The 16,013-nt window shown below is 41.0% G+C and overlaps 2 protein-coding genes across 4 annotated transcripts; both read right to left on the reverse strand.

Annotated features, from left to right (window-relative positions):
- Nucleotides 1–842: 842 nt before the first annotated feature.
- On the reverse strand, nt 843–5,531 carry LOC116248432 (cyclin-A1-4-like). Its single transcript, XM_031621217.2, has 11 exons — nt 5,070–5,531; nt 3,757–4,147; nt 3,465–3,607; nt 2,679–2,771; nt 2,459–2,592; nt 2,287–2,362; nt 2,129–2,205; nt 2,006–2,039; nt 1,774–1,923; nt 1,481–1,615; nt 843–1,247 (listed from the first exon to the last, which is right to left on the reverse strand). The coding sequence occupies exons 1-11, from the start codon at nt 5,238–5,240 to the stop codon at nt 1,176–1,178; spliced, it is 1,476 nt and encodes a 491-aa protein (XP_031477077.1). The 5' UTR covers nt 5,241–5,531; the 3' UTR covers nt 843–1,175.
- A 3,341-nt stretch (nt 5,532–8,872) lies between these two features.
- Nucleotides 8,873–15,534, reverse strand: LOC116257361 (YTH domain-containing protein ECT4). 3 transcript variants are annotated; one of them, XM_031634008.2, is made up of 10 exons: nt 15,390–15,534; nt 13,712–13,803; nt 12,892–12,953; nt 12,623–12,785; nt 12,455–12,534; nt 11,271–11,750; nt 10,636–11,196; nt 10,097–10,309; nt 9,843–9,998; nt 8,873–9,667 (listed from the first exon to the last, which is right to left on the reverse strand). In XM_031634008.2, exons 1-10 carry the CDS (start codon nt 15,431–15,433, stop codon nt 9,524–9,526), a joined length of 1,995 nt encoding a protein of 664 aa, XP_031489868.1. In that variant the 5' UTR covers nt 15,434–15,534; the 3' UTR covers nt 8,873–9,523. The 3 variants fall into 3 exon arrangements, with proteins under 3 accessions (XP_031489868.1, XP_031489874.1, XP_049933880.1); XM_031634014.2 differs by lacking the exon at nt 15,390–15,534 and adding an exon at nt 15,089–15,379; XM_050077923.1 differs by lacking the exon at nt 15,390–15,534 and adding an exon at nt 15,079–15,379.
- Between the last annotated feature and the right edge of the window lie 479 nt (nt 15,535–16,013).

Genomic DNA, 16,013 nt, shown 5'->3' on the forward strand with positions numbered 1-16,013 from the left:
CCAATTCCGGTACATAGTGATCTTTTTCCAAAAAGATAGGGAAGCCTACCTCTTAACACTTCCTTGTAGGAACTGTCCCCTCCTCTCCCCAGCCAAGTGGAGGTGGAGACTGTTGAGAGGGGAAGAAGACTATGCAGCATGAGAAAAGCGTAAATTTGTAAATTCATTTTACAAAATGGCTCTTTGCAAAAAGAAGGTTCTCCGAGGTTAAGCCCCTATTTTACCCAGTGTTAATTCATTATTATAGTTTCTTAGAACTTTGTTCAAGCAATCACTGCAACAATCCATCGGCAATTAAACTGACAGCTATATCATGTAGTTTCTCACTGATCCAACATTTTGATTTTCAACAAATTTCGGGAATTTTCAACATTTTCATTTTCAATAAATTTTGGGAATCAACAATTAGAAAGTGTCAACATGTTTGAATTATTTTCCTTATATTAGGCCCTACATTTAGTAGCTACTTTATCCGTATAAACTTATGTTGGAATTTTTGGTGTTTACATTTTGCCGGTTCTGTGTTGAAAAATCATGGTAACCGCATACTCCACGCACGACACACACAATTGAATATGAAAGGACTTTAAAATCTGCATGCAGATTAGACTCGAAAAAGAAAATCAATTGGTTGGAGGAACAATAGATTTTTCTAATTGACATCCATTAAGTGACTGTTCATGCTTGCCTAGTTGCTTCCCTTCCTGCATACTTCAATTTGAATTGACAGTCGTAATTATATCCGACCTGTTTACAAATAAAATTCAGGCCGCTCCAAATTCAAACCGAGAAAAACTTCAGAATCTGCCTGGGTACAAGTAAAAATTCAGTCTGCTCCGAAATTCACACCGAGAAAAGCTTCCCATTAGTCATTACAGATCATAAAAATGTACCCTTGTGGGAACTTCACATCTAAATTTAACCGACAGCAAACACCTTCCCGGAATTCTTGATTATTTCAGGGCAAAATTTTATGTAAGCATTACACAACATCAAACAACAGATCAAGCAACCTACAACTTTACATTAAGATTATAGGATGCATGACATCAGATAAAAGGCACCATCAAGTTGGTCACCCGTCAAAACAAAGACAGGAATATGAACATGAACAGACAGGCACATCATATACTCCAACGAAGTATTGGAAGGGTCTCCTGATATGACCAAAATCCTTAATCTCTTAAATCACGGAAGAACTCGGGAGGAATGGTAGCAGGGCAGTGAATGTTGGCCACGCACTTGTACTGTGAAGAACAGGAAAGCGAAACTGGTTAACAGGCCCCAAGAGAAATGAAAATCTAGGAAAAGCGGTGCTAAACTTAGGGTGACAATAAAAATGATTAAATTTACAGTGGCGGTGCTAACCATACTTGTGGATATTATCAGGAACGCAATCTGTATTTTATGTGTTCGTACAAGTTATTGGTATGATCAATGACGATTTTCCCAGAAAATTGAAAACAAAAAGTTTCTGTACCTTATGCTGACTGTATTTCTCCCGGATTGCTGGTAAACTGCTACCCTGGCTGTTAGTGCGGAGGCTATGCAAGGCTTTCACACAGTTGCATAGCTCGGAGGGCTGATAACGGGTGTAATGTCTCAAATGAGGGGTCTACCCAAAAAGATTTGGAACAATAACAAAATCAGTCAAAACGGAAGTAATTACATTAAGCAAAACAGAAACTAGGCGATATCAACTCGTTCCACAACTCAAGAGGTCTACAACCTTGATCCTACCGTATGAAAGACAGAGAGAAAGAGAGCACATACCCAAGGCATCTTTGATGGTGAAAGCATAAACTTAGCCAAGAAAATTGCTGAGGCAGCTATGAGAGAAGGTATATAACATAACAAGTTGTACTCGAGCAAAGAAAGCTCTGCAAGATAACTAGAAAGAAACTCAAGCTGCAAAAGAGGAACCTGAAAAAAAAAATTAAAGATGAAAACTTGAACTCAAAGATTAAAAAATACATCATGGAAGCAAAACCAGAGGTTAATATACCTCATTGCCGTCTTGCGCTGCACGTACAAACCGCCTGTGGGCATAAACGAACATAGTCATTAATGAATTAAGGATGATGTTTGTCGGCTTCCATAGAAGTTAAAGGACAACATGAAAGCAAACCTCAAGAAACATTTTGTTGTTGGAGTAGTCAGCTCGAAATTCAAATACTTCAGAACATCCGACTCCATTTGCAATACCTGTTATGGACGATTGAGATGAATTAAACAAAATAACGATGAAACAGATAGGATGAAAGACGTTGACAACTGTAAGCTGACCTCCTCTCTGAAGTATGTATTGTCTGTGATATAGCAGAACTCCTCCACCTGTGGGGCACATATCTCTTCGTACTTGCTATACATTTCGTAACATCTAGGAGTCAGAAACCCATTTGGCTGCAGCAACATGTAATAATTGCAAAAGGAAAATCAGAACAATGTTTTATCTTACGAGGCAATGAGCATGCTTGCAACACCTAATAACTGCAACCTCTGCCGGTTCATCACATTGACAGACAGATATCTGTCTATGTAGTTAACGGTCAAGTATAATGTGTCGGGGACAAGTCTATACTCCTCTGCGACCTGCAGGTTAACAAAAGTAAGCATTTCAATTGAGAGAAAGACAAGCAAAAGAAAAAGCAAAATGTTGGCAATTGTTTGATTCTCACCTCAACAAGCCAATCAACCAAAATTGCGCGCATACTTGCATTGATATCTTTTTGTATTTTCTCCATAAAATCAGTGGCCGGCATCTTTTTAGTCTGCCAAAACAAATCGAAATGAATGCAACAGCAGAGAAACTGTATCAAAGAAGCCAACACAAGCCAAGCACCAGTAACTGTTTCAAGTAAACGAACCAACTGTTCTACAACTTGAAATGCTCAGAGGGCAGCCAATAGACTTTCCACAATAAATTTACAAGTGATAACTAAGACAATCTTACCCACTCCAACACAAGCCAAGCACCAGTAACTGTTTCAAGTAAACGAACCAACTGTTCTACAACTTGAAATGCTCAGAGGGCAGCCGATAGACTTTCCACAATAAATTTACAAGTGATAACTAAGACACGTACATGCATAGAGAAAACCAGAAGAATTTCAGAACTTCTTGTGCAAACCATAGCAGCTTAACTGCCCACAGAGGTTTTTCAAAACTTTTACTTTGCAATGAATGTTTCACAACTTCAGCTTCGTCACAGCCGCACCTTTCGAAGACGGGATTTTTCCAGATTGACATAGTTGAAATTAGAAAGAGTTAGTAATAATCAAATTTTTTCAGCCAAAGCTTAGAGGCAGGAAGGATGTGCTCTTGTTTGGGTTGGGTAGCCAACTTCATGGAAAAAAAAAAAAAGATTTAGCAAAACAGAAAACAATGGATGCATCAACCGTAGATAATCAGAAAAGCTTGAAACGCCTTATTGAAGTCCAAACTTCTTCAAGTGAATGGTATACCTCAGCAACGCGAAGATGGTCATAGATATCAAACGCATATTCAGCACATAACTGAGGATCTTTATAATCATCATCACAACAAAGAACCTTTGCTCTTTTCGAATCGGGTGCAAGCGACAGGCTGCTACTCTGCACTAAATTAACTGGAAATGGGGAGAGGATAATGTTTAGAGGTTGAACAAGGAAACTTACTTCAAGGCCAAGCACTAGATTATGGTTTCCTCACTTTCCTCACTTCAAGACAAAATGAAAGGACAATTTGCTCAGCAAATCAAATTGGACAATGACATACCAGTTTGAGCATGTGTTTCATCTGAAATACAAAGATGTTCGCTTGTTCTCCTCTCCAAGGAAGCCACAGATGACAAATCAGCAGTGTCAATGTACTCAAAATCTGGGCTCTTCATTGATTCGCAAGTAGACATCGACTCATCAAGCGAAACAGAACCTTCATCAGACCTACTTCTCATGGGGGACGTGTCCATTCTCCTTGTACCCAGATTTTGATCAAGAACAGATAACTGTACATTCTGTTTGGGGCGCAATGCTTCATCTTGGGGAATCACAACGGTGAGCTTTTGCACAGAGGGTGCAGGTAAAGACTTCCGACTTATGCCAGTGACAGGTGCCTGTGTTGCGGCCAAACCCTTTTCTCCTGTAGAAGTAGTTGATCCCACAAGCCCCTTCATCACAGGAAGAAAAGGATTACGTTTAATTAAGAAGTAGCAATTATGCAATAGTTTTTCATAAGGTTCACGATCGAGTGTAAAATTGTTGGTGGACGGCACATAAATGCATTGTAAACGTACAAGCTCAACTCAAGAAGATGCATGACCTACATCTATCATAAAAGTGCATGCCAAGATGATGAATTCCACGTAACTTTCTCAGCCACTACGAACCAGAATCATTTATATCGGCCAGTAGGCTAATCAGTTCACCTCTAAGACAGATTTAGAAACTCACAGTCCAACCATGGCTCTAAATTTTGCTATGAATCATGATCAAGATTCGATCATGCTTCTTACATAATTCCGATATAATTCAAGAAAAGGAAGAAAGTAGAACAAATAGAACTGTCACGACAAATTAGTAGGAGAGTAAATAGTAAACATATCATCCAAATGTCCAAGAAAGTGCGTTGAGCATTTCAGATATTTTAAAGTTGTACTTAAATAGCAAAATTTGAACCAGAGAAAAAGAACGATGAGAGGAATTTTGTGATTAGCCAATCCATAAAGATTAGATATGGTCATTCTAGATGGTGCATGCTCTTCCGTTTCATTGTTGGATTGAAACAACACGACTTCAATAAACAAATTAGAATTCCAAATATTCAACCTCTCTATCAAATATTTTATCTATACAGGGGAAAATTAATCGCATAGGCTACAAGAAGCAATTCCCCAATAGTGAAGGAAAGTTTGCAAAACTCAAGAACACAAGAACAAAAAGAACCATTCCTTATCAAAGAAGCACCCAAGAACAGATGCAGACTCTGTCATCCACACCTGTCTTCTGAAGACAACAGAGAAGCAGAACCCATCCACTAAATACCAAACACAACTCAAGCAAGAGAGAAAAGAGGCAGACGATAAACCGAACCTGATTGGCCTTCCGCCCAGAAACTCTTGGAATCCCGCTTCGATTAGTGAGGTTAGTAAGAGGCGCCCGTTTCTTTGTCTGCTGCACCGGCGGAATCCCAAGCCGCCTCCCGGCAGCGGAGGTTGACGAGGCCGACGAAAGGGCGACATTCTGTCGTTTCTGTGTCGCCATCTCCACAACAAGCACAGACAGGCTACGCAGCAATACAAGAACAAAAACCGCCAACACCCAAGAATCTGAACCGAGAAGAATCCTCCCCTACACCAAACCAATTCCTATCAAGAGAGCCTCAAACAACTCCACCGGAGAGCGATCGCCGGAACAGGCGAGATAGAGAGGTGAACCCCATCCCTAACCCCAGACGGGTTCACGCTCCTCGCCATCGAGGATTCGAGAGGACAGAATGAAAAAGAGAGTGTGAGTGAGTGAAGAGCGGAGGGCTGTTCTATCATAGGGAAAGAAACGTGGAGGAGGTTACGGCTAATTTGAAATGGATGGGAGGCGCCAAAAGGGAGTATCGGTACCGTTAGATGGCGACAGAGAATCGGCCGCCCCTGGCCGTCCATCGGAGTGGTGGTGAAGACGCTCGAGGGCCGTTTGGTTAACGTGGCGGGTGGGCCCGGCTTTTTCAAATTTGAATGTAGGAGAACCGAGACGTTGTGCCTCGGCCCTCTTTTTTTGGGGGTTTGTGTGACTGCCCTCTCCTCTCCTTGTCTGTGCATTAAATTAAGAGAGAGAGAGAGAGTATATGATCGGGAAATGGAAAGAGAGTTTAAATTCAAAATTCTTGTAATAGGGATTTGGATTCAAGAAGCCACTTGACTGAACTTTGTTATGCTGAAATCTAGGGTTCTATTACATGTAAGAAATGCTAATCCTTGGCTTTAAATCTACATTTGAAATTTTGAACATAATTCTATCTACATTTATTACATTGACATGTATCGAATCTAATGTTGCTAATATCAGTTTCTGAATCAGGCCGCGTTTGCGGATTTGATCTCATTTATTCGAAAATTTGTTGGCACAAGCATATTCAAATTCCACATTGTTCGACATTTAGGTTGTGTTGTTTGAACATCTCCCTTTCGTTTTCTTCTACCAAAAAATGATAAATGTTTCGTATGGCCATTTTCATGTTCTTAAGTTGAATACAACTTATAAGTTTTAGTATATCTGACCATTATTTAACCATACTATGTTCATGGTTTTCCCAAACAAAAACTGAAATCAGAAAGACTAGTTCTAAAAGGAGACAGAAGACACACATCCTTCTGAACAATGACGGGAAACCAAACACATTGAAATCTGAGCATTTGCAATTCATGCAACACCTTGGAAACCACTCATTCTCTCCAACTGGGCCTTAAGACATTCAAACATGAAACAATATAAACCACAGTGGTCAAAAGCAACAACCATTTGAATCCAGCAAGTACCCCGAAGCACACACTTTAAAGTATTATTGGGAAAATCTTTACTCAGAAACAATGTCAGATTTAGGGTCAGTGGACTCAGAAAAAGAGGTGAGTGGTGGAGTTTCTCTCGGAAAAAAAGGTCTCAACTGCAGGGCATCTGATAAACATTGTTAGGGTTTCCCACGAAGCGTGAACTCTCCTACCAACGAAAGTTATATCGTTTCTTCTAAACAGTAAGGTGTATCAGCCGATACATACTACTTGAATATGCCGATTCGACTATATCCATGTTTGTATGCAGTGGGGTAGGTACATGGTGGCGGGTGTGGGCAAACTGCCCACACCAATCTCTTGAAAGTTCTTTATTTTTAAATAGAAATCTTAAATATTTATATATATATAAGTGTTCCATCAAATTTAAGAATTTTTAAACAAGTAGTCCTCCAAGGAATTTTTCTGGCTGCGTTAGTGTTAGTATGTACATGTACAGCATTTTTAATCTGGAAAGTTAAAATTAACTTTACATCATGTTGTCAAAGTCACCCAATGGATGGCACGGCACTATTATGGTCAAGCAATATCATCTGAGAAAGAAACAAAAGCTCCTGACCTTTGTCCCATGGGAGAACAGTAAGAGCATGCAGGACAAACTTTTCCAGCACAACCAAACACAATTTCTGGCATTCAGACACTTCGTCGGAGTAGCAAGGAACAAGGACGCTCCACTGGTCGATTTGTTCCTGTTACGTTGGCAGAGTTGCTGAGGCTTAGTTGGTAGTCTGCTGTACGGTACAAGTCTTAGCCTGGCCGAAATAGTGAGGACAAATTGGTACCAGGGGTCCTCCCTGACCGCCAGTGCTGAGACGAGGACGGACTTGTGCCGGATCAGGGGCATCTTTTGTACCAAATTGAACAGATTTGGTTTTCATTGTGAATTATATCTGATCAACTTCAAGGTAAGACCAACATAACTTATTTTCATATTCAGATATTTCATTGTGAATGATTCGAACGTGGAAAAAAACTGCCCTCCCTCCCTCTTTCTAAGTACCATCAAATCCTTGGATTCTTTTCGCATTTCTGTAATGAAATGTCGATCAAGTTCAGAAATTCTAGTTCGGTTCAGCAAACAGTGGACTGTGGTGAAATTGTCCTTCTCAAAGGAAAACTTGGACAGATTTCGAAGGTTAAAAACTGGCCAATTCAAGGACTTCTAGGCAAAGTCTTCTCTGTGAACAGTTTTCTACTGTCGGTGAAACTTTCAGTATCCTCAGTTGGAGCACGTCAAAATATGCCACGCTTTAGACGCCTATATCGAAGACGGCGGTCATCAAACTTTGGATTGAACTTGATGGGAGGTAGGGACCAGAATTAGGCATGAACTTTCGAGATATGCGGGAATTGCACGACTCCCATCTTCCTCACCTAACCTTCAAATTGTTTTCATTGCCAACTGTTGAGACTTCAAGAACGGCGACTGGGCGTGAAAACGAGATGCCATCTAAAACCTGAACATCCGAGCATAGAACAGACTTTCCAAGTCTGAGATGGCCGTCTGCCGCAGTCTAAACTGACCGCCATCAATCTTCTCCTTGAAGAAGATCACAATCACCATTTCCTTTTTCACTCGCCATTAACCATTAAAACCGTAAACCTAACCTCAGAAAACCGAATAGGCTATTAGGGGGTTGTCTTATTACCCTTCTTCTACATCCACACACCAAAATCGGGCCCTCATCCCACGATCTTAGATAAAATGATTTTCAACGCAAAAGGTAAAATAAAGATCGACACCGTGTCGTCAAACTCCTTAATCTGATGAGCAATAGATCTTAAAACTCGTGAATCTAAACACCAGACAATGAAACAGCCCCCTCGACTATATTGAAATGCGAGTTTCTCGTAAAAGCTTCCAAGAGGAACAACACTTACCGACATTTCATTTCTCAGGATAAGCTATGTAAACAGAATTATATGGTTATTTAGTAAAGCGGAATTACACTACTACCTGGTTGTGCCATTTCAACTTTATCAACGCAATAGACGACAACCGACTTGGATAAACACCGACCTTTTAAAGCAAGGGAACAAAGACCTCACCTCCCTCATACACGTGTCTCATATTCGTCCATGCCTGAAGGGAAGGATATGAACCCTCACTAAATGTTAGAGGACCCCACTTTGTTTCCTGCCGACAGGAGACCTTGCGTATTCCATCTCGCCGTCTGTGCAGTTGGCAGGAAAAGCAAGCGAGGGAAACAACAAATGACCGTGACCGAACCAACAAGAAAACGTAAGAGGATGGTGGAAGACGACGGCACACCCACCACCAAAGACCTTTATAACAATGATAATGAACAAATAAACTTGGCGAAGAAGAGAGGCTAAAATCAATAATTGGAACTCACCCTTCTCCCTCTGGGGCCCAATATCAGAAACTTGTCGCCAAAGGAGAATGGTGTGCACCAATTTTTTATTTTCATCATTATGATTCTGCCATTTTTCAGCTGTGCCTTTTTTTCCTCCATCCTTACAAACACCTTTTCCCGTGCAAAAAAGGCCGCCAACCGACTGGAAGAAGCCTCTTCTTCTTCCTACCCCCAAGAAACAACCCAACAGCACAAGATAATTCCCAAAACCAAAAAACCCCCCCTTGTGCTAAATCCTAAGACAAAACATCACTCGTTTCACGCACCCACCCACCCCTCCCACACGTTAATAGAAGCTAAATCCTTAACTCCTACCCACCAGAATAACAGAAAGAGAATAATCAAGATGAAACGCATAGGACCCAAAAAAAGAAAAACAGAAAAAGAAGGACCAGATCACCGGGTACAAGCCCTCCCCGTCAAGAACTAGATCCACGCAGACGAAGGCTCTGAATCTTGATATTTTTTTTTTCCCTTTTCTCCTTATGTTACACTTTGCCGCTAGAGAACATGATTCATCGAGACATATTTACCCAGCCAGTGATGGAATGCTCCTCCAGCTGCTTCATATCAAAACCCACCTTCATTTCATTCAGCAACTTTCCATTCAGACTTTTATTTCCGTATCAGAAGCCTGTCCGTCTTTGCTCCTCTTTGACGTAGCCGAAACCCTCGGTTGACCATCACCGGCAGCAATGGGCCTTGAATCACCTGGCTTTGCTGTCGCTGGTACAACTTCATCTGGTTTTGGCTGAAGACAACATAAAAAGACGAGTTTGAGTCACTGTGTTGAATGTGATACACTGCAACATGGATTTACTATCTACATATAATAAGACATTTATCAAAAAAAAAAAAAAAACTATACTACTAAATCCACATCCTTCGACGAGGCAAACAAAATTAAACTTCGTTGAAGTGAGAACCTGTGCTGGCTCCAAATGAGGAGTAGGTGGGCGAGTCCTCTTGTCCTGCATTGCCTTCTGCCGACTTTCATAAAAATCGAAGTCATCAAGTATGGACGTCTTTGCTGAATAGGTTTTGAAAAGTCCAAGCATTTCAATTCCTTGAGGATATTTCACCTGAGATTGTGGACACGCAACACAAAACAGGAACCATAAATTCTCCTACACCGATCACAGCGATAAAAAAAAGGTCTAGAAGGAAACGAATGGCGTACCTCCTGAGTGTCCCTACTATTTGTCACAGGCTTGTTGTCATTATTTTCCAGTATGATGTGCCGGAACTGTTGATTCGGCACATCTTTTATTATGTGCCACTTGACAGGGAAAAAACCATTCCATTTGTCTTGTTGCCAAAAGTCCATGTTTTTGTTAAAATTCACCCTCCCAATCATCTCAGCGACTCCACAAAATTGACCACTTGCATTCACCTGAAACAACAACAGTCCAAAGAAAATAACTAAGCGCTCCACTTTGAGTTAAATATCAAAATGACCTATTTAACGAAGACAAAGTATCTAATTAAGCAGAATAATACAACACAACCTAAGACACCTAAGAGCATGAAAAAAATTTAGTCAAACAACATATTTGCTGTCTCTGACCATAAGCAGGGAAATCCATGCCAATTTGGAAACAAAGGTTGGGAACAATATTTACTCCCAGAAAAAGCATAAAGTAGCAAAGCGGAGAAATAAATAAGTTCCAAATATCATCTGGCATTCATAGAAACATAAAATAACATAGATAGGCATACCGAGAAAAAAAGGAACACCGGACATTTGCTTCCTTTTTCTTCAGATCGACCCTGAGCTTCTTGGTATGCACTGTCAAGCCTCTTATTGCCATTTGGAGTACTTGCCCAAACACTGTACTTGATGCTCTTATGAATATCATCCTCACTGTAGGATTTGATCACAAAAAACGATGCCTGCTCATACTTCACAGGAAAATCAGAGAGGTTATATTGGTCCCTCCTTATGACAACATTTAGATTATTGCTCTTGTTGCTATTGTCAGATCCCAAACATGCAACTGCATCTGCATCCGACACCCAAGAGTTCCTGCCGTTATTGGTTCTAGGCCCTCGGTTCTGTTCATTCAGCAGGTCAAAGTCACCAATCCCAGATGTTTTAATTCTCGTTTTGAGCTTTTCATTCCCACTCCAACCTCGGTTACTAGATTTAAAACCCACAGGACCAGGTGGGTAGATCAGTCCTCCCTTAGTAGGGCTGGCATATGCTGGGAACTTGGCAATAGGCAAATATCCTTTAGGCAGAACCGCTGTAGGCTGAAAACCAGCTCCCTGCTGTGGTACCTGAAGAATCAAAGAAAGTGAGAAAGAGAGAGAGGGGGGTTTGACATAGAAATGACACTGAAATAGAACCGTACCTTGTTTCCAGGCTTTAAAGGTTGATTATGAACACCACCCACAGTTATGCTTCCTTGGCTGGGCGGCAGATCCAATGACGGTGGTGAGGCTTTAGCCTCTAATGCTGTACTTGACTTCACAGACTGCGTGGGTTTCCCATGAGAAGAGACGGAAGATGCATTTGGGGCAGAAAGAGTGGGCTTTGGACCGGGAGGCACTGGACCTCCACTGATGCCATTTATTTGTGACCCGTCAAGAAAGAAAGGAGATGGATCCCAGGAATAAGCTGGCACAACTTCAGACCCATACGGGACTGGAGGCGGAAGGTACCCAGGAGAAGCAAGTTGAGGATACATGTGGCTTGAGAAATACGGCTGTTGGCCTAAAAATTGGCCATCAACACCAATCACAGGTGCTGGCATGTACGGACTTAATGGAGGTTGGCCACATCCATATCCTGGGATATAGTAAAGAACTGACCCATTTTCCGCTTGAACACCCTGAAGAAGAAAATATTTCGTTAAAGAATTTAATAGAGGGGAAAATATATTAAAAAAATGTTAACATAAAACAGTTTGTACATCTCGCAATACAATTACAGAGACACCATTAGCAAATGTGTAAAAACCAAATGATCTAAGGGTCCAGGATATCAACACATAATGTACAGTAACGCCAGGGAACAAATATTCATGAGGAAGATATGCGTGTAAAATATGTAGCACTGCCAGGCAATGAACAACCAGCTAGGCTGTCAACAATAGGGTCGGCCATTTGCATGTCATGCAACAAGTAGGCATGTACTTCGCCTTGCAACAAGTAGAATGCCTCCAGCATCGGCTGCCAGAAGCTTCAGTTAAGAGAACAAATCTCTGGCAATAGGTGACCAAGGGTGATGATGACTGCATCAATATAGGTATTGGGCCAAAGCCTAAGAAATTGGTAAGCATTTTTTTCCCACTCATTTTTACAAATAATCAAGAAAAAGTGGCACGGTCAGCAACTTAAGACAGCCACTTAAAAATAGTTTTCCAACAATAAGCAAACAAGGCTTCAAAAACGAGAAGAAACCAACTTCAGCATTTGATCAAACTGCCAACAAACAAGCCAAGAAAATCATCATATTTGCAGAAACTAAAGAGAAATAAATGGAGCATTTAAGTCTGCATATCTAATAATGGATACCGAAGACATATTGACTTACAGGATATTGAAATTCAACTCCATCACCACCAAGAATATAGGCTTGATCATCCCACTCCCCAAAGGAGGAGCCATCAAATCCTGTAATTTTTATCAAAAACATTCTAATTGTAGCCATAACAGAAAATCCAAGTGGAACGATAAACCTCCAAATCTTCATTTTACTTACCTGGGTAATAATATCCATAGTAATTGCTTGCAGGATAGTACATGCACTGTTCAGTACTTACAGATTCCTGATCGACATCACTACCCTTGATGCTGCTAGTAGCATCTCCAGATGAGGATAGACAAGAGATTGCATCACACTGACTTCCATTCTTGGCAGCACCCTGCGAGATGATGGACCACCATGAATAACAAGCGGAAAAACAATTTGGATAAGTGAAAGCAAAGCTAGTTGTAAAAATTAAAATATCAAAAACAAAGTATGCATACCATTTTGGAATCAGCAACTTTAGAAGTATCAATCTTCAAATTTTGGAACCTTTCATCCAAAGCTGTAGAATAAGTTAAGGATCCCATGATGAAGGAACCATTAGATGTCAGGTTACCTTACTATACAAGAGAATATCACACAGGAAAACTGTAACGACAAAACTAACGTCTTTACATCAAGAAATCCTTAAAGTGCCAATAGTGAGAAAGGTTGGAAACCCTATTACAGCACCTAAAAAGGGTGTCACAGTCGAAAAAGCATTAAAGCATTGAAATCAACCGTAGCACCCCAACCACAGCCAAGCATCAAACTTCACAGATGATGTGAACGAGGGAACTAAAGACAACAAAAACGCAATAAATTGAGCTCCACAACTCCAGACGATGTAATGTAGAACACTGATAAGTGATAAACAAATAACAACCCACGCAAGTTTGCAGCAGGTAATAAACCAATAACCCATCAACCTAAACCCCGAGCAAGTTTAATTGCTCAATCACGAACTTGAAATAAGAAAATTTTGGAGACTGACATCGTCTATGGAAAATCTCAAATGCCAACCCCGTTACAGATAGGTCGTCATACAACCTCTTTAAAGAAAGAAGTAGCTAAACAGCAACAAGCAGGAAAATTAAACAGAGAATACAGCAATGACCAAAACGTATACCGGACCAAATTCTACAAAATAGGACAATGATCAACCTAAATGGTCCAAAACAGAACACTGTAAGAACCGTAAAAATAATAGAGGAAATTGAACGAATCAATTGGGCAAGTACTAGAAACAAGCCATTCATATCCATTTAAAAGAAAGGATACTTTTATCAGCTTGCACTTCTGTCGCCATTAAGTCACACCAAAGATCCCCACAGAAAAAGCCTTTATTTCCACCCTCCAGTTCTACTAGATCGCTGCCACCAACAAAGAAAACCAAAAAATAGAGGTAAGAAACGCCAAAAACAATTCAACCTTAAAAGGAAGAACCAATCCTTTGGCAACTCCAATAAAAGAGCGAAGAATGAGCAAGCTAGAAGCATAAACAGACAGGAAAGAGAAAACACATAAGAATTAACAAGTCACTAGACTCAGAAAATTTACACTCAGAAACTGAAAAACACAGACTCTGTTAAAAAAGAGGGAAAAAAAAGTAGCTTCCCTTAGACGAAGGAAAAGAGAGAAAAGAACACAAACTTGTTTGGAGACCACATCCTAATCAAAACTACTAATCCGCAAAAAAAATATTGAGAAATCCCGGTGTCTAAAACGAAACCTATGCCAATTCATCGGCCTGAAATAAAACCAACAAAAGCGTCTAATTCTGACGATGATGAAAATGGTGGTAATGATGCCGACAACGGCGATGAGGGGACTTCAAATTGATGGGAAAAAACAGAAGCTACAATCAATTGAATGGGGAAAAAAAGGCAACAAACACTGTTAACATGCAAAACAGCTAGAGTCAAATAGGAGACCACAAAGAATCACAAGGCATCAACGGAGGGATCAAAAACCAGCAGAACCAAACCCAAAACAACCTTAGGAAAACAAAAACGCTCTAGATCCAACTTGAGGGAGAAAAAAAAGAACAGCAACAACGAAAACAAGATGCAACCTGCCTCAAAACATTAATAAGTTTTAAAAAATAAAAAAGAAAAAAGAAATATACGAATATTAAAAAACCTAGATCAGAATATTTCTCCAAAAAAAATAAAAATTACAAGCAAAAAATGACTTAAAATCCCTAACGGGAACGTGAACAAAAAAAAATGATTAACGAACGAAAAGAAAGCAGAAATCAATAGAACCGCCAATCGGATCTCAACAACACAAGGACAGTACGGAAAAGACGGTTTTTTTCCAAACTCAGAGCGACATAAAATTTCTTCAGTTCCGAGCATTCAGAAAGCGGCTTGTGGAAGAAATCCCCAAATAAACCCCTTCTAAGAAACAAAACATCCACAAACGAAACAAAACCCCTCTAGATCCTGAACAAAAACCTCAACGGGACCCAAAACCCTTCCACATGCCACCCGAAAATCGCTCACAAAACCACCTCGAACCGAATCCACCCAATCAGATCAAGCGTCACCCCAACGGGAACAGAGAAAGCCCAAGAGGAACGAAAAACCCTGACGCACAACTGAAAACAGCCCTTCTTCCCAAGAGGAACTAGTAAGCAGACAAACCCGCTTGTACCTACAAAAACCCGCCTTTCTAGCAGGGAAACCACCACCGAACCGGCCGAATATCGCCCTTCTGGACCGATCCGCTTCCTCCTCCCGCGAGATTCGAGCCGAAACCGCTTCCCTGCGGACCAAATCCGGCCACCTTCGGCCGAAACCGCTTTTATCTACCGAAAAGCGGGAAACGAAACCAGGCGTAGAGAGGGTCGAAAGAAAACCACCCAAAGAAGGAAAAAAAAGAGAGAGATGGAGAGACGCGAGAAGGGAAAAAGGGGAGAGAGAAAGAAAGAGAGAGAGAGAGAGAGAGACGGCACCTCGAGGGACTAAGAAGCCGAGGCGAGAAAGGAACGATAGGCATGCTTCCACGTCAGCTTCACTGTCCCATCGGACGGTCTCAAACCCTCCGAGAGGCGTGTAAATCATTTTCAGCCGTCGGATCAACGCGAGAAAAGGAATCCATTAGAACCGCATTCCCCCCTGTAAGAACCCCAATAAATGCGGCCCTTTTTTAAATTCAAACAGGCCTTCACTTTTATGCCTAAAATACCCCCACTGGCCCCACCCAATATATTGAGGGGCGTCGTTGACTATCAGCGTGGACGAGATTGAGCCTTCCCGGTCTTGCCTTTGACAAACCCAATCTTCGAGAAAAGACCCGTATCCATAGCTCGTAGAAATTGAGTTGGATCCGGATCCCATGTCCGAATTTCCAATCATCAGAGGTCCCACGCCTTCAGTGATGTTGAATATTCTAGTTTACTTATTCATTTACCCGAACCAATTCCCCCCACAGTTGGTGGCAACAAACGGGAAGAAATAATCAATTCTGGACACTTTTCCATTCGGACCCGACCCGTTGACCCCTAGATGTCATTTATGTTAAACAATGACGAAATTGGGTATCCTCGGGGGCTGAGTGAGCTGGGAATCTGCGTGTT

Source organism: Nymphaea colorata, chromosome 1 (genome assembly GCF_008831285.2).
Source record: "Nymphaea colorata isolate Beijing-Zhang1983 chromosome 1, ASM883128v2, whole genome shotgun sequence".
NCBI classification, from domain to species: Eukaryota; Viridiplantae; Streptophyta; class Magnoliopsida; order Nymphaeales; family Nymphaeaceae; genus Nymphaea; species Nymphaea colorata.